Source organism: Zonotrichia leucophrys, chromosome 3 (assembly GCF_028769735.1).
Source record: "Zonotrichia leucophrys gambelii isolate GWCS_2022_RI chromosome 3, RI_Zleu_2.0, whole genome shotgun sequence".
In the NCBI taxonomy this organism is placed as follows: domain Eukaryota; kingdom Metazoa; phylum Chordata; class Aves; order Passeriformes; family Passerellidae; genus Zonotrichia; species Zonotrichia leucophrys.
This window is the reverse complement of record NC_088172.1, coordinates 89,407,199-89,424,840: the sequence shown is the minus strand read 5'-3', so window position 1 is coordinate 89,424,840 and position 17,642 is coordinate 89,407,199. Positions and strand designations below refer to the sequence as shown.

At 43.3% G+C, this 17,642-nt stretch overlaps 1 protein-coding gene across 2 annotated transcripts; it reads right to left on the bottom strand.

The window, feature by feature from the left end:
* Positions 1-1,727: 1,727 nt before the first annotated feature.
* On the bottom strand, positions 1,728-17,079 carry PROKR1 (prokineticin receptor 1). Of its 2 annotated transcripts, XM_064709199.1 has the most exons (5): positions 16,909-17,079; positions 9,622-9,780; positions 8,741-8,848; positions 6,553-7,222; positions 1,757-3,968 (listed from the first exon to the last, which is right to left on the bottom strand). In XM_064709199.1, exons 4-5 carry the CDS (start codon positions 7,047-7,049, stop codon positions 3,278-3,280), a joined length of 1,188 nt encoding a protein of 395 aa, XP_064565269.1. In that variant the 5' UTR covers positions 7,050-7,222; positions 8,741-8,848; positions 9,622-9,780; positions 16,909-17,079; the 3' UTR covers positions 1,757-3,277. The 2 variants fall into 2 exon arrangements, with proteins under 2 accessions (XP_064565268.1, XP_064565269.1); XM_064709198.1 differs by lacking the exons at positions 9,622-9,780; positions 16,909-17,079 and having other exon boundaries at positions 1,728-3,968; positions 8,741-9,186.
* Between the last annotated feature and the right edge of the window lie 563 nt (positions 17,080-17,642).

Here is a 17,642-nt window from a genome sequence, read left to right as displayed (position 1 = left end):
ACTCTCAAGTTACCTCTGGAGAAGCTGATATAGAAGGAAGTGAGGCTATGGTTTTGGAGCTGTGCTGCAGGAGGACAGCTGAGCAGTGATCTGGTGTGGTAGCACCAGTTTTGCATTTGGCAGCAAAAATTGGAGCTAGCAGAACCGAGACATGCTAGTATCTGGTTGATTTCACTGCACGGTGATCTAAACACTGCCAAAGGATCTCAGATCCCACCCACTCCTCATCCATGATATATGCCACAATTCTTGCATGATAAAGCCATTATTGCAGCTGTTCCCCTACAGCTTCCAGCAGGCAGCTTCCAGTAGGCAGCTTCCAGTAGGCAGAAGTTGTGCTGGAAAGGCAGCATCTTTCTCCTCTGAGACAGATGCTGCCTTCTTCCCAGCTTGTGCTTGTGTTTCTCTGTTTACAAGCATAGCTCCAAGTAGGTGCAGTCCATATTCAATTCCCTCTCTAAATGTTGTCCTTTAGTAAGTTCTGAGGGTACAAAAAAGGTGTTTTGTTCTTTTCTTCCCTGCACAGCTCACATAAGCCCTAGGGAATGTGAGGTCTGGTCCTCTCTCAGACCCTTCCCTACCTGCTCTCCCCTGCCTGAGGGTGCCACTTGGGTCACAGCCTGTTCCCACTGCCTTCACACTTCAGGAGTTTTCACAATAGTTTTTAAGTGACTTTTGGTCCCCCTGCAAAGCCCTGGGCCTCTGCTTGCTGGATCTCAGTTTGGGAGCAAATACTGTCCCTGAAAGTGCCCTGTTTTGGGCTCTTTGGAGTTGGTGCCAACACAGGCTAAGGGTAATGTGACTGCTTCGTTTTTGGACCAGAGAACAGAACTGTCACCCTTCCTCGCTGGGAGTCCCCCTCTCTCTCTGGATGCAGCTCACAACAAATGCAGTTGAGGGCAAAGCATGACTTCTGCTCTATCCAGAGGTTCAGGCAGCAACAGTGCTTTGCTGCTTGGAGGACCTCAAAATGTCAAAAATACAACAGTCCCAAAACCTAAACCCTCAGCAGGGGCTGTGGAGGATGCTGCTTTAGTACCCTAATTCACAGGAATGAGAACAGTGGTTAGGCCAGACCATAAGAGCTCTCTTGGAGCTCTCAGGGTGATTTCCAGTGTCTTAAAGCAATTCTTTGCCCCAGATTTTGTTCAGTACTATATTTCTTGGCAGAAATTGCAGAAATTGTTTTTGTTTTTTTTTTTTTTTAATTAACTCGGCCTTAGATAGATTTCCCTGGTGTGGAAATTGTCAGTTGAATTTGTTGCACCAAAACCATGTAGGGAAAACAGGTGGAAGGAGTATCACACATTCTAATAACAGGCAATAATGCTAGCTAATCCCTTACAACTAGGGCAGGTTTCAGAAGAAACCATGAGATTTCAGGTGAGATTACAAGATTAAGCCTTTTGATAGTGAAATACTTCAGCTCTCTGGTCCTTTAAATTTCTGTGGCAGGCTGGAAAACAAATGAATTTAGTACTTACCCCTGTTCAAAACTGACATTTTGAAGGATGATTTCAGTCATTGTTTTGCCTAACAGCAAATTATTAAATACTCTTCAACATATATTTAAGAGCAGCTAATGATGAGAGGCTTTGAGCATTTTAATGGATTTTAACATCCTTTTGCCCTTAAATTTAATTGGTCAATTTTTCTTCAGCAATGGGATCATTCACATTAATCATTTGGGTAAGAAAGTGATGGCTAAGAGAAGACAAAAAATAATTCAGAATGCTTATACTGAGGTCATGTTTTATTTGCAGGATTTGCTGCTCACTTCAAATTCACAAATAGACAAGTTATTTACCAAAACAACTTACTCCAAAAGTAAGGCACAACCACATGCACATTTGTCATCACAACAGAAAAGATTTTATTACCATACACAGAAGTCCATTATATCTTATGTGTAGTTGAAATGAGTATGTATTACTGTCACGTGCTTTGTCACAATTATCATTTAAGAAACATCCAAACTGGAGTTTCACTAAATCAGAACAGTAAAAGTAGCACTGCAGAAAGAAAAGCAGAATTCATCTGGAGTTGCGTCATATCTGAGCAGACAATAAGCTTCGCAACTCGACCAGAGGCTGGCTCACTGAAGCCTAAGCTTGTCTTGCTCCCAGAAAGATGGATGGATCATCTCAGGATCTCCTAGATATTTTGGTGTTGCTTATCCTTTATCGTGAAGGTGCACACAGACTTGGTAAGATGTCTGGTTGGATTTTTCCCACCACCATGATGTAGGTTTATATGGATCCCGCTGACAAGCAAGGTAAAACACATGAAACTCCATCTGAACATAAGAAAACACTTTTTCACTGAGTGAGAGCTGTTGAACACTGACACTGGTGATCCATGGAGACTGTCAGCATTCCCTGGAGTCAGTCAAAGCCTAGCTGGACACAATCCTGGCTAACATGGGCAGAGGGATGGGCTAGACAATGTGGAGATATTATTCTCAAGTTCTACAATTTTGTGATTGATTCTGTGAGGAGCTCAGCATCTCAAGGTAGCAGAAGCTGGCCACAGGGTGCCTGGAGATGAGGGAGTAGATCCTTTTCATATATATCTGTGGCATTTCCAAATGCATAACAAAGTTAAAACTCTCCATAAAACTAAAAAGTGGAGTATTGATAAAGCATTCTTAAACAGGGTGTGACAGGAAGAAACTTGAGGTTTTCACTTGCCTGTGAAGCGGATTTTAGCTTTCAGAGCATGTGCCTTTCATAAGAGCATGCTGTGCATATTGTCCAATGACAATAGAAAGCTGGTGGTCTATAGACTTCAAGAAGATTCATCAGGAAAGGTAAACGGAGAGGTTAAAAAGTGACTGGAAGCAAAATGGGCTTTCTAGGAGTCCTTTCTCTTCTGAGCAGAAAGAAAAGGACACTAAATAGCTTAAAGGTACAAGTCATAAGCTCAAAGGTGTTAAGAGGTTTCTCTTAAGAAACAGAGAGGCATCACTGCTAGGGTCAGCACTCAACTTTTCCACCATTGTATTCATAGATTTCTTTGTTCTTATTAAACAACTATAAAATTAGTGTCTACATCCCAAATTGACAGATGTATGAACTGAAGCACAGCATCTTTTCAAGTGTAAGGATTATCCAGCAGTACAGTGAGAAGAATTCTGGTGGGAATGCAAAGCAGGCTGCTTTTTTGAGGGCTCTCACCAGTGAGAGGGTATTCCCACAGACAAGGAAGAAGCTTCTGACAAGGTATTATTTCCTCTTTCCCCCTCTCCAAAAAAGCTGAGATTAGAACCTCAGAAAAATTATTGTAATTTTATGCAGTCTACTTCCTCTGTGATTGCACTTGTTCTCAGGTCCAAATCTATGCTAGATTTGCTTCCCTTATACGTTGACCTCCATCTGAGTAGCATGATCTTCTTGAAGTACTTCATAGTGTTGTTTTTCACGGTTACGAAACACATGGTGTTTATCATGCTGTTACTCATGGCGATGCACCTGACTATGTAAAAGGCAGTGAGATAATGCTTCTCTTTCACCAAAAGGGTGGGGAAGAAGTCCCGGACAATTGTGAAACCATAGAAAGGTGCCCAGCAGAGAACATAGGCAGTCAGAATGCACATTAGTACCATAACAGTTTTCCTTCTGCACTGAAGCCTCTTTCTGATTTGTTTTGTCTGAAATCCTGGGACAGTTTTAAACCAAAGCTCCTGAGAGATCCTGGCATAACACAAGGTCATTGTAATCACAGGTGCTACAAATTCAATGCCAAAGATGAAGAGAAAGTATGATTTATAGTACATCTGCTGGTCAACTGGCCAAATTTGGCCACAGAAAAATTTCTTCTGGTTTTTAACTATAAACAACACAGTTTCAGTAGCATAGTATGCAGATGGAATTGCTAGAAGTATGGAGATGACCCAGACCAAGGCAATGAGGACGGTTGCTGTTTGATAATTCATGCGTGGTTTCAGTGGGTGAACAATGGCCAAATACCTAGAACAGAAAAATATATTCAAAATGAAGTCTGAAAACACTGGTCAGAACACACTTCAAAATACAAGCAAACAGAATTGGACAGGAGGAAATTGCTGTCATTCCTGAGGGGAGAGCCTGAACATACTCATCTGTAAGGACATAATCATCTGTAAGAACATGTTGTGAAGTAGCAGCCTGGAGCTGAGTTACAATTTTGTATCACAACTTTTCCTTTTAAACAGGAGTAAGAGTTAGAAAAATGCAGTATTAAACATCTAGTCAGGTCCAAGGAAGAAAACACAGACATGTAGAATCAGGAAAATGTTTTCCCTAGGCAGAGAGCTACTTAAATAGCTCTTTTTACAAAGAGGTGAAATATACATTACAGTGTTTTTCTTATTTCTGTGGTTATTCTGTGGGGTGCAAAGACCTGAAGGTGATGCTAATGTATGGTTACAGGTGAACATGATTTTAATAGATGTGTATCTATTTTCTGCCCATGCAAACCCTTTTTGTGTGTATTCTGGAGATGACCATTGCTTAATCATCTTAAATATGCAGTATTAAGTAATATGGCAAAGCAGAAAACTTGAGTTAGATATTTGCACTGCTGTAAAGCTGCAAGGTTGTAGTATTCCTGCTAGGAGGAGATTTTTATCAGAGATCCCAGTACAACTGTGTTTAACCCAAAGTATTGTTTCAAAAAGTGGAATTTCTCATTCCTTTGGAGTCTGTTACATCTGTATACATTCAATATATAGAATAGCATCCATAAGATATAGTTATTCTGAAGTAAAATGGAAAGTCAGCAGCACTTTTCATCAGCCAGTTATTGGAAGCAGATAAATTGTTCATGGCTCTTAATAGTGCAGGGTAAATGTCAGGGGACAGCAAAATGAGTCAGCCTCATTGTGGAGCAGAAGGTTAACATTTTTATGTCAGGTCCTCGGGAAGTAAGCTGTGGCATAATGTATGTGTATGTATTCATAAAAGTGCATATCTGCTCAGCAGAACATTTGGCTGGATGGGATCGATCTGTCCAGTAGATTCTGGAGGAAGCTTTTGTGGTGGATTTCCTGATTGTCATTGCTTACCATGGCTGTTACTGTGCAGTGGTTCTGCAGTTCACAAACTGAATTCAGATGAAACCATCCTGGAAGTTGTGCTCCTACATAAAACACACTAAATGCCTATGGGTGTTTGGTCCAGGGGACCAAGCTAAATATTTGCAGTGTGGATATTAGACCCTTACCACGCACTCTTCCTCTTCAAATGTTGCATTTTTTCCAGTGTAGGTGTGGCCTTAAAAATGTGAAATTCTGTTTATTCATGTGAATAGACATGGACGAAGAAGAAAGAGAGCCCTCCCTAAAGTAAGTCCGCAGTGGGACAGGCTTACTCACTTTACACAGCTGATTCCTTTTAAAAGATCTAAACATGGGAAGACCTATGTTAGGAGCCTGTTCTTTTTAGAGACAGAAGTCAACAATCCACATGACATAACATGGAATAGGTGATTGTTAAACAAAGGGGTTTCTCTCTGTTTACCAAACCAATAGCTTGCAAAAAAAAAAAAAGAAAAAAAAAAAAAGAAAAGCCATAAAACCAAAACATGGTGTTCTTACAACAAGCTTCAGTGATTAATCTTATTAATCGGGCTTGTTTTTAAAGATGTGTGGGAAGATATGCTATAAATCTGATTTCTTGGCAGACATAAGGGCGCCATGACCCGTTACTTCATCAGCCTGGGATGCACTGGCAGAGCTTTCAAAGGAAACCTTGTAGAAGCTGAAAAACTGATAGAAAATGGTAATGCATACATGATAGTGTTTAGAAGCTTTACCCTGAGTCCTCAGCTGCTGTTGAAAGCCTGCTCTGTTAGATGCTTGTTAAGGATTTGTTTTGTAGGAGCTGATCGTCCCCTTGCCCACACCAAGGAAAACACCTCTGAACTTCTCCATAGTCTCTTCACAGACTTCCATTCATATCAGGAACAGCTGAATCAGCCATACACAAGCTGTATCTGTACAGCCCTCAGCAGGGCTAACTATTCCTGAGCTGACTTTTGCATCAGGGACTGAAAACTGCAACACTACACTAAAGTTTGAAATGGCACATGAGAGAAGTTGGGGAAAAGAAGAGGAAGGAAGAGTGGGAATCATATATGTATGTGCATAGGGTCTACAGACATGTGTATTGTGTTTGAACATGAAAGAGATCTTGTGATGATGGCCTTTCTGTAAAGAGTTTACTGAGCCAGCCTCTGGCTTTCTGTGAGTCAGTCATGTCACACTTAGGTCAGCACCAGACTTATGCTCATGGTCTTGGTCTGTCAGAGTCCGTGGTGCACGAGGCTCAGAGAAGAGTCTTGAGAAAGGATACAATTAAATTAAATTGTTAAAATTCCTGGAGTAAAAGGCAGGCAGTGTCTCAGGACTGCTACACAATTAGAAAAAAATTATTCACTGAAAGAGTGGTCAGGCATCGAAACATTCTATCCATGGAAAAGTTCACAAAAAATGTGGATGTGACACTTGAGGACATGGTTTAGAACTTTGGAAGCTGTGGCTACATCTTTGTGCAGTCATAGCATCCCACTTACCTGTCAACAGCTATAGCCAGGAGAGCATTGGTCGAAACAAAGAGGGAGGCAGTTCGTAGGTAGTTGACTGAGGCACAGAGGACATGGCCGTGCTCCCAGGACAGCTGCTGCACCACGTAGTAGTCCATCTCAAAGGGGCAGCACACAATAGCCACGATGAAGTCTGAGATGGCCAGGTTGGCAATCAGCAGGTTGGTGAGGTTTCGCAGCTTCTTGTAGCGGGCGAGAGCAGCAATGAAGATGAAGTTGCCAATGCCACAAACCAGCATGATGCCAACCAGAGCAACCCCAATAACAATCTTGGCTGTGAAGAAGGTGCGGGTTTTGGTCATGTCATCTTCACTGTCCAGTGGCAGGTCATAATCACTGTAGGTGAAATTGAAAGGGAAAGAGAAGTTTCTCAAAGAGGTGAAATCCCCATTATGGATGTTGTAGATTGAAGCAAAATTGAGGTGGGCGGTAGCATTTAGGTTGCGTTCAGTTTGCTCCATGGCCATCTCTGTCGTCTTTTGGCATGTGCAGCTTGGCTGGCCCTCAGTGTTGTTAGCCCAGTGTGGCAGGGCACAAGATCGGCAGGTGAGAGACCTCACCCAAAGCTTCCTTTTGAGCAGTGAGTAACCTTGTCTTTGTCCCCAGAAGATTATAGGACAACAGCCTCACTTATCTCCTTCTGTGGAAACAAAAAGAGGAAAATGTTTCCTGAAAGGAAATGACAGCAAAAGTACTCATCTTGAAGGAAAGCAATAGCCATCTCATTGCCCCACAGATCTGTTGCTGCATGTGCACAGAAGGAAGAAATACCCTGTGAAGGAATGCTTCTGTTCTCACAAAATAAATGCTTCTAGTTGCTTCATGCACTGTTTGTTACAACAGTTACCGTTTTATTTACCAACAATGAAATTTTCACCAGGCAGTGAAATGACAGTCTAGGAGGAATGTAAAATCAAGTTTAAAACTCTACCAGCCCGCAAGCCCATGGTGCTGTCATCATCGTGCAAGGTAAAAGACACTAAAGTGACAACTCAGTGTTCTGTAAAGCATTTGATGTGCCTTTTGGACAAAGTTTATGCTTTATTCTGGTTGTTTCACAGGGATGTGGTAGAGGACAGTGAGAAGAGAACTGATGTTCTTGCTTCTAAATACATTTCTTAAGTAGAGTAAGAGTTGAAGTAAGAGTTGCAAAGTCCCAAGAAAATACCAAATCCAGCACTTCCCTTTTGGCAACCATTAATTGAGTACAGGACAAAATTTTTCCACCAGCATAATCCATTATCACTTCTGTCAAACAGGTTTGACAGAACTCTGCCAATTTGCAAAGACAACAATTTTGTCTCATGAACTTGTAGAGCTTAGCTGTAAAGGCAAATCTGCCATTCACAGGGAAAGTGTTTCCACAGAGAGTGAAAGGTGAAAGATAAAATCTTCTGTAAGCAAGACAGAGTACCTTGCATTTTTGATGCTGGGGAGGAACAGGCTCCCCTCTTTGTACTGCCAGTTGTACCACGTATAAAAAAAAATATAAAATTCCCACACAGAGGGGAAAAAACCCATTTAATCTACTCCTTATTTTTTGCCTCTCTGCATCAAAATGCTGAGAGGCCATCTTCTTGTATCTTCTCATGGTCTATCCAGGAATCTTCACACCAGACTCCTAGCTGCCAGGACAGTCTCACCTCATCCGAGCAGAGGATCAGGGAGCATTACTGCTTCTTCTGCCCTGAAGCAGTAAGTCCTCGGGGTGTCAAATGCTACTGAACAATAGCATTCACAAAGGCTACAAAGGGTAATCTGCATAGTGGAGCTGTTGCTCCCTTCTTTCCCTGGAACCACCCTCAGACCCTGATGTACCGTCACTTAAAAAATATCTGTCAGAAACTCTGTTTTACAGCTTTGGTCACGACATTGTTTTTTAAACTGAGCATTGCAGAACAGAATAACAAAAAGCCAAAGCCTGAAATGAAACAGTTCTGACAAGGGACTGCTTCAGGAGACACCTCCACAGCTGCCTGGAAAGGTAAACATTCATTTAAGAGAAGTGCTAAATAAACTCTTGGATGCAAAATCCGTTGGCCAAAGCAAGGGGCAGTATCTGTGTCAGGTTTCACTGCTAAATACCAAAAGATCTGTAAAATAAATGCAGACAACACAACCATCTACAAACTGACATAACACTATCAGCAAAGGGTACCTGCAGTTGTGCTCATCATCTTGGAGGTCTCAGGCAACCTGAGAGAGAGCCAGGTTTCTTCTCTGGTGAGAGAGCCGCCAGGTTTCTCCTCTGCACGTGCTGCTGTTACTGGAGGAGAGAAAGGATCACTGGAAGTAGCGCAAGGACTCCGCTGAGTGCTGCTTTCTCTCCCATTAGGTTATCCCTGTGCTCAGGGGAGGATGGCTCCTCTGCCTCTGTGCCGGCATCCAAAGCCTTTGCTCAGTGGGAGGCACCTTGAAGCTGTCCGCGCATTTCTGATTTTAAAGAGGCAGCACGATCTGAAGACAATAGACCACAGCCCTTTTGGGGTTCCTCTGCTTTAAACCCCCTGAATGCAGGAATGGAATCGGCAGAGTGTCATTGTTAGCAAGCCTGAGCATGGGACATATAAATCCCTGTCTGCCCTTGCTCTTTGGGTTTTGCCTGTGCTAGGCAGCAGCAGCCTGCACATGCTGTCCCACAGAAACAAAATACAAACCTCCCCCTGGAAAGTAGGGGGAGGAAGGAGGGTGATGTGCTTTCCTGGGAGCCTTTCTCTTTGTGTCTCTCTCTGGCTATTGTGTTTTGGAGTGCAGCTGCAGTAGCTCCAGCAGGAGAGACACACAGTGAATAGCCATAAATCAGAGGACCCATGACAGCTTTCCTTGCCCTCTCAGGGAAGGAAAGAGCAGAAAAGTGGCAGTGAATCCTTAAAGACTTGGTGTCCTTTGCTAATGCTGTCTCCTCACTGCTCTAAACCACTCACACTTGAGGGAGCAGTTCTTTTGCTTTCCAGGTCTCCAGAAGGAAAGGAAATGTGTGGCACATCACCTGTCTTCTTCACCTCCAAACTTGTTCACTTAGCTGACATTTTCACTTACCTGCATAGACACCTTGGGGACACATTACACAGTCCCTAGCAGATGAGACCATCAGAGGCTGTCAAAGGTCATGAAGGGTGTAGGAGGTTTGCAGAAAACTTTGACTGTGTGTCCCGATGCACATTCACAAGGCTCTTGTGAGCTAGTGGACACTTAGCTCTGGAAAAATAAGGTAAGGAAAGAAACCTGTGAATATAAAACATGTCTGGGGTAAAAGAGCCACTACTGTGGCATTCCTTTCAGAAAACTTGAAGAAGATTGGTAAGTCCCCAATGTCTGCAGATAGCAGAGAGCATTAAGAATTTCACAACAAATACTTTGCTTGGTTTTATTTTGAACAGCCAGTTTAAAATTTGAAAATACACTAAGGGATTTTTAATGTCCTGAAAGGGTGCAACCAGATGAACAATGAGGAAATCAGATCCAGTCCACCTGTTAAATTCTGTCACAAAAAAATGTAAATATAGTAAGTATGAAGAAAGAGGCAAAGGAAACTGTGTACATCAGAGCCACATTAAAATGATCCCTAAAATGGGCCACATAAACCTTAAATGCCCCTGAAGAAAAGCTGATATGCTAAAGGGAGCTTTGCATTCAGAATGTTCGTGATCTCTTTAAGACTTCGTTCAGCTGTTTCACATGAAGTTATCTAGTGAGCTAATCAAGAAATATGATATCCAGATATTTATATTCCTTTAGGCCAAAACCTCATCTGCTGCAGAACTGTCTCTCCCAATTGACTCAAAGCAAGTTGGCATCAGAACCTTGATCACTCCAGATGTGCACTGCGTGCTCAGTGAGAGCTTCTGTACAGCACTAGTTCATCTCCTGTGCTCCAAGGAATTGTGCTATATGTGTCAAGTTGTTTCTCAGAGAACACCACTAGCATTGTGAACCAATGTGATTTACATGTGCTGTGCAAGGCAGTGCTTTGTAGCTGTTGACTGGGAGTCACTGAATAGAGAACAAAACCAGTGGTGCTGGAACTGCTCTTGGGCAGAGTGGAAGTTCGGGGTGTGTCTAGAGCCTCAATGACTGTCCCAGCACCCTGCCCCACTGCAACAAGGGCTAGTATGGTAGTCTAAGGGGTCTAAAGCCATGGGGTAAATGCAGCAAGTGTATGCATATGATTTGGGTGTACGATTTCTGCAGAGGACAAGGTTTCTCCTTAATAACATTAATTGATGATTCCCCAATGGTGTCACAAAATCAATACAGCATCACAAGGCATTTCCTGGGACCAGTGTTACCAGTGTGATACATTCAGGCTGAGAAAAAAAAGTTGCTACTGAAAACTATAATGGAAAATACTGTGTTGGTTTTCTATGGTCTGGTTTTTAGTAGCAGGGGGGGCCACAGAGGTGGCTTCTGTGAGAAGCTGCTGGAAGCTTCCACCATGTCCAGCAGAGCCAATCCCTGATGGCTCTGAAGATGGACATGCTGCTGTCCAAGGCTGGGCCAAATAGAGATGATTGTAACGGCTCTGTGATAACAGATTTAAGAAAATCAAAGCAATGGGAGACATAGGTTTTTTTTTTTTGTTTTGTTTTTTCCTAGCCAGAGAAGAGGAGGAGCTTCCTCTGAGAATATGTGAAGGAAACAACATGGAGACACCAAGGTCAGTGGAGAAGGAGGGGGAGGAGGTGCTGCTCCAGATGCCAGAGCCAAGATTCCTCTGCAGGCTGTGGTGACACCATGGTAAAACATGATGAAGGCCATGGTGAGGCAGCTGTGCCCCTGCAGCCCACAGGGATCTCTGGAGGATTCAGAGATCCACCCACAGCCTATGGGGATCCATGGGGGATGCAGAGATCCACCCACAGGCCATGGGGATCCATGGGGGATGCAAAAATCCACCCACAATAAATGGGGGAGGTGCCCATGCCAGAACAGGTGGGTGATTGGAGGAGGCTGTGATCCAGTGGGAGACCCAGTGGAGGGCGAGGGCCCTGCTCCCTGGTTGGAGCAGCCTGTTCTTGGAGTACTGCGCCCCGTGGGAGGAGAACCATGTTGGAGCAGTTTTGGGAGGGCTGCTGCTTGTGAGATTGGGCCCATATCAGAGAGGTTTGTGGAGATGTGTCTCCTGTGGGAGGGACCTCACGGTCTCACAGGGAAAGGACTCCTCTTCTGGAGTAGCAGAAGAAAATCTTGGGTGACAAACTGACCAAACTGACAAACTGCCCTTTCTCCCTGCATTGTCAGTGTGAAGAAGTGAGGGGTTGGGGAAAGAAAATATGGTTTTAAGGGCTTATTTTGCTTCTCATTATCTTCATGTGATTTTGTAAGTAATAAATTCACTTTGTATCTCTCGGCTGATCCTGTTTTGCCCTTGGAGTGTTTTCTCCCAGTCCTTATCTCAATTCATGAAGCCTTCATTAAACTTTTCTCTTTTGTCTGCCTAGCTTAGGCAGGGGAGGCTGAGTGAGTGATGTTCGTGGGTGTCTGGAATTTGGCCAGCATCAAATCACGACAAAGATTCACATTCCTGTTTATTTGTTTTGATCATTAGTATGCTCACAGGTTGAATAGGAAGGTTATTTGGAGGCTGAATGATGCAAAAATAATTGCAGTGTAAAGTACTTGTTTGGAGACTTTGAAATCATGAAGTACTAAACCCAGCATTTAGCCTGGGAGCAGACCTGAGGACTCAGGCCCTTCATTTCAAAACAGCAAACTCAGTTACTGTCTAATTTTTCCTAATTGCTAAATAAATTGGACTCTGAGTGAAGTAACTAATCTTACCTAAGCTTTGCATAAAGCATAGCTGGGGTTTTCCAAAGGTTACTAATTTAAATCAGGCAGTGAAGTGGGATGAAGCATCAGACTTGTGATTTTCTGGGAAAACAAGCAAACAGATGGTGCAGGCACACATGGATTACAACCATGTGTATTTTTGCTCAGTATTCCCACCATTTGGCCCAGGGGCTTTACTCAGTCTGAGAGTCTGCAACTGATGTTAATGAACCCTACATTTGCCTGGAGAATGTCAGGTATATGTATTTTTTTTTAATATATGGAAATGTGCCTTGTGGCACAAGAGGAAAGTGACTTTTGGATACAGTTTGGAAAAAATACTTCGCACACCGAAGGAATCCTACCCTACTCAGCTGTTCCAATGGTAACTTGGGATGTGGAAATGCTGGAAAGGAGTGAGTAGAGAAGAATCTGGACTTTTCTACTGGATTATGTCACCATGTTAGTTTCCTTTTATCACTTCTGCCTCCTTACTGAGTGTATATCACTTTGTGGCTTGGGAAAAGGCATAAAGCATGTGAAGGAACCATAAAGCAGGCTGTCAACAGCCACAATGACACACTACCAGGATGGCTGTCAGCACTGCAGGAACAGCAGAAGTGGCACTTTCATCCAAAAAGTCTTCTCCTTTCAGAGCAGCAGAGGTTTCTGTGGACAAGGCCATTCAGGTGGCTCTCACAGACGAATGACACAAGATTTAGCTAGTCTGCTCAGGGCTCACTTCATGTGCAAGGTGACACAGGGCAATCAGCATGAGTCTTGATGCCACAGTATAAGACATGAGTGACCACAAGAAAAATATTTCACTCTTTAAACATTCAACTTTTTGTTTAATTATTAACTATTCCTTTGAGGGTTTTGAATGTATTTTTTAGGTATTGTGAGTTTATTTATTTTTTTTTTAATCTTCCTGTCTTAGAACAAATGTCTGTTACCACAAACCCTTCTCTTGAGCAGGCAGCCTCTGCAAGGCAAATGTTAATCTCAGGATTATTGTCTAATCTGTACTGCTGTTCCTGGGCTGTGCTACATATACACAAATGTTGGGGTTTGGGATTCTTCCTCTTGCTTCTTTCTTTCAGGGAATTTTCCCCCATATGTATTGCTAGGAGACAATAATAACTTAAGAGAACTTAAGAGAGATAAAAGCAGTTGCCAACCTCAGAGGAAGAGGACACTGGCTGCACTTCTCTTGTCTGAGGGGTTCTCTTGGAGGGGCAGAGATACCAAAGAATTTGGGTGGGGAAAAGGGGGCTGGGGCAGGTGCTAGGAGGCATTCCTTCTTGGTCTCTCAGCATTCAGAGGGGAAGGAGGCTGCAGTTGCTGTAGGAAGAATTCACCACCGCTGTGGGGTTCTGTCCTCTGCTGCCTTCTATCATGAGCAGGGCTCTGCTCATAAGAGTGGCCGATGCACTGGGACCTTATTAACACCCTGACCTCACTAAACAAAGGACCTGTCACCATCTCCTTGGGTGCCTCTGGGATCTCCAAGCCCTTTCACCCTCCAAGGGAGTTTCTGCTGGCCCTGTTTGGGGCCAGCCACTGCCCATACCCCACTGTTTCTCTGCCACTTCTCTGAGGTTTCTTTGCTGCACTGTAACCACTCACCTCCTCCACTGCCAGGACCTCTCTGATATATTTCACCTACCACTCTGGGACTTTGCTCATCCCTGCCTTCTCAGCTTGCTACTCCAAGGTTCCTGCTACAGATCCTTTTGCTATCCCAAAGGGGCATCAGGATTGGTTCCCCCTGTGAGTTCATAAAGGAAGCCTTTTCTCCACCCGCTCCTGCCGGCTGCGGCCATCATCATCACTGTGTGCAGAGACACGACCGAAACTCGTGTCACAGCGCCCCCTGCAGGCGCAGGGGAATCATCGCACTCGCCCTGCCCAGCCGGGAGCCACCCCTGCCGGCTGTGACTGGAACTGCACCAAAGGCTAAAGTGCCCGCAGCCCAGAGGAGGCCGAGACAGGGTTTGTGGTTCTGCTGTCACAGCCACTGTTGTTTCTTTGCCTTGTTATACATCCTGGTAGAGAACTTGTTTTCATTTTCTCATATCCCTGCCTGAACGCCCCTTAATTTCAGAATTATAATAATTTGGAGGGAAGGGGGCCATATCTTCCATTCCAAGGGAGGTTCTTATCTTCCTTAGCTGACACCTGTTTTTCAAAATAAGACAACAAATAATCTGTGAAAAATGCTGTCGTGGCCTAATAGCAAGTAAGCTTTTTAATGTAGAGCTTATATCTTTGGTATGAAACTATTAAATGTTTCTTAGATGCTTCAGATAGAATTCTAGTGGTCCTATTTTAAATTCCTTATTTTACTATATCTGATCCATATCTGAAGTTTGCATTTGGCCTCTTCTTCAAGGTTTATACAGGTTTATAAAGACCTCATATTCAAAAGCCTTTGAATTTAGAAATATCCAAAAGGAACTTAATATGTCCTATATCTCATTTGGGCTTGTCACTCCTTTGGATTTTCAGTCTTTGTTGGCTTTGGATTTTACTCAGAGACACACTTGGTTTCTCTTCTCTTTTAGTGGGTGCTTGGACCTGTGGAATGTTTTTGGAAATGAACTAGCTTTTTAATTGAAGTGTCTTAGTAGGAGATAGATCCTTCCAAAAACCTGCCAATTTCTTTGGTGGTCTAAGTAGGAAAAATTGGATGCTGCATTAATTTAAAAATTAAGTGTTATTCATTCCAGCTACAGTCTCAAATTTAAGCTCAATTATCAGCACTTTCCTTTGCCATTGCTGTTCTCTGTTAACAAAGTGATTACCATCACTGCAGCATCTTTATTCTGCTCTTGGTATTCAGTGATCATTACTTTCTGTGCATTTGCAGTGGACAGAATCCTGCTCCTTCATGTCTCCTCTTTGGAATATTGTGGTGGATTTACCGTTGCTATTTGTCATTGACAATTTGGTATTTCAGCATGGCAGGCAGAATGGTTCCAAGATTTTATTGAATTCTAATTGAACAGAATAATGCTTAATGGTGGTTTCATTTGAAACTACCCAGAGCATGAAAACACAATCTTGGTGTCAGGATGAGTCATGAAAAGATGGTGTCACCTAATTTCTAACATAAAAAAGGCCTTGTGGTACTTCTGATATGGTGTCAAAAGTGCAGGGCTTCATCAGCTTCCTTCTCCTCCTCATATTTTTGAAGTCTGAGAGTAGCATTGTAGAAGGGGCAGGAGATGAAAGGCATGCCCATGCTCCCCAGACTAGGTGGAGATTAAGCAAATCCATGCCAGAAAGATGTCCATCCATGTTTTGTGGTGGAATCTGTGTCCGCCCAGGCACTCCAGGGCCGACTGCTGACCATGTCGCTGGCAGAGTGGTAGAACAAGCTCTTGTTCAGGGCCCTGTGGAATATGGGTTATTTATGATCAAAAGGAGACAGATACTGGTTTGTCTGAGAGTACAGTTCAGGGGCATGAATGTTAGAGCCAAGGGCTCAGCACCTCCCTTTTGGTGTGATACACAGACTGATGTAACACTTTGGGGCAGGAATGACAAAGCCTCCACATTGCCAAGGGAACCGCTTTACCAACTGGTAGTGGTGAGGAGGAAAACCCTCCCTTTTCTCTGCAGGTGGTCACAGTTGTCAGGCAATTATACTCCCATGTTTCTTGTCTTTAAAAGTGCAGCCACACGTTCTTGTGTAAAAAATCCTTTTTTTCAGTAGTAGGATTGATGAGTAGGATTTGAGAAAATCCTGTTAAAGCTCAAAACACTAAAGTGTGGAAACCTTCCTATGGATGTCCATCAGGATGATGTGCTTGGAGACCCGCTGAATAAGGTACAGCTCAGGGGTCCCACCTGAGTCAGGTAAGATTATCCATGCTCTCCTTTTTGTCATATTAGCTGTATTAAAAGGCATTTTAGGTAATAATTTACAAAGTTTGAATGCCTTGCTTACTGGAATCACAATGAATTAGCACCTCCTTGTTCAAAACAGTGGTGGTATTTTCCCCAGAATATTTAGAAATACTGTGGACAAATTAGAGGCAATAGGAGAATGTGGCATGGCTAGAGCTGTGTGGGAATAGGTATCCCTCAATTCCTGAATTGAAAGCTCCTGAGAAATAAAATGCATGGTAAGTCCCAGCCTTTTCTAAGGGACCTATTTATAAATTGTTTCAATTTGGTAGAGACCAAAATTGGCAGGGAATGGCCCTTTTGAAATCAGACCCCATTAATTGTGATCTTAAAAAAAACCCAGGGGCTATGGCACAGTGCCACAAAATTAGCTCAGGAGGAATGAGCTGTTCAGCCCAAAGTCACATCTCTCAGCATTGGGAATGTCATGGTTTAACTCCAGCTGGCAAAAAAGCCCCATGCAGACACTCACTCACTGCCTGTTTCCTTCCAGATGGATGGGGAGAAGAATCAGAAAGAAAATTTAAAAAAACCCTAGTGGGTTTTTTTAAGAACAGTTTAATAATGGAAGCAAATTTAAATATAATAACAACAACAACAAGAATAGATAACTAAATACCAAGAAATTCAGCTACTCACCACTTGCTGACCAAAGTCCATCCAGTCATTGAGCAGTGGTCAGCCCCTCTCATCCAACTGCCCCCAGTTTATGTACTGGACATGAAGCTCTGTGGTATGGAATATCCCTTTGGCCAGTTCTGGTCAGCTGTCCTGGCTGTGCTCCCTCACTTGAGCTGCTCCTCACTGGCTGAGCAGGAGACACTGAGAAGTCCTTGACTTAGTGCAAGCAATGCTCAGCAACAACCAAAACAGTGTGTTATCAACATTATTCTCATCCCAATCCAAAACAGAGCCGTGTACCAGGTGCTAAGATGAAAACGAGCTCTATCCCAGCCAAAATCAGGATAATGGATGAATCAGCCAGAATACAATCTCCAGAATTTTTTAGGAAGAAATTTAGCTGTTCAGAGGTCATTTGTATCTCCCCTCCCCTCCCCTTGCCTTGGAAAAAGTCATCCCATGGCATATAATGCCCAAAGGCCAGGATAGTGGATCTTATGCTGTTTGTGAACCAGAGCATAACTGAACTGCTGTGAGAGACCCTTTGGGGGTGTTTCTGTCCACATGACTGCAGAAGGAGGCAAGAGAGATCACCCCTTCCAGACTGGGAGTTAGCTCCCAGGCCATGAGATGCAGTAGCATGGCCTGCTCTTTCCCACTATTCTGAGAAAACTTGTATTTAAATGAGCTTGGAATTTTAAGACCAAAATTCTCCCAGAAGAAATACTTAATCAGAGCCCAACTGGCTTTTT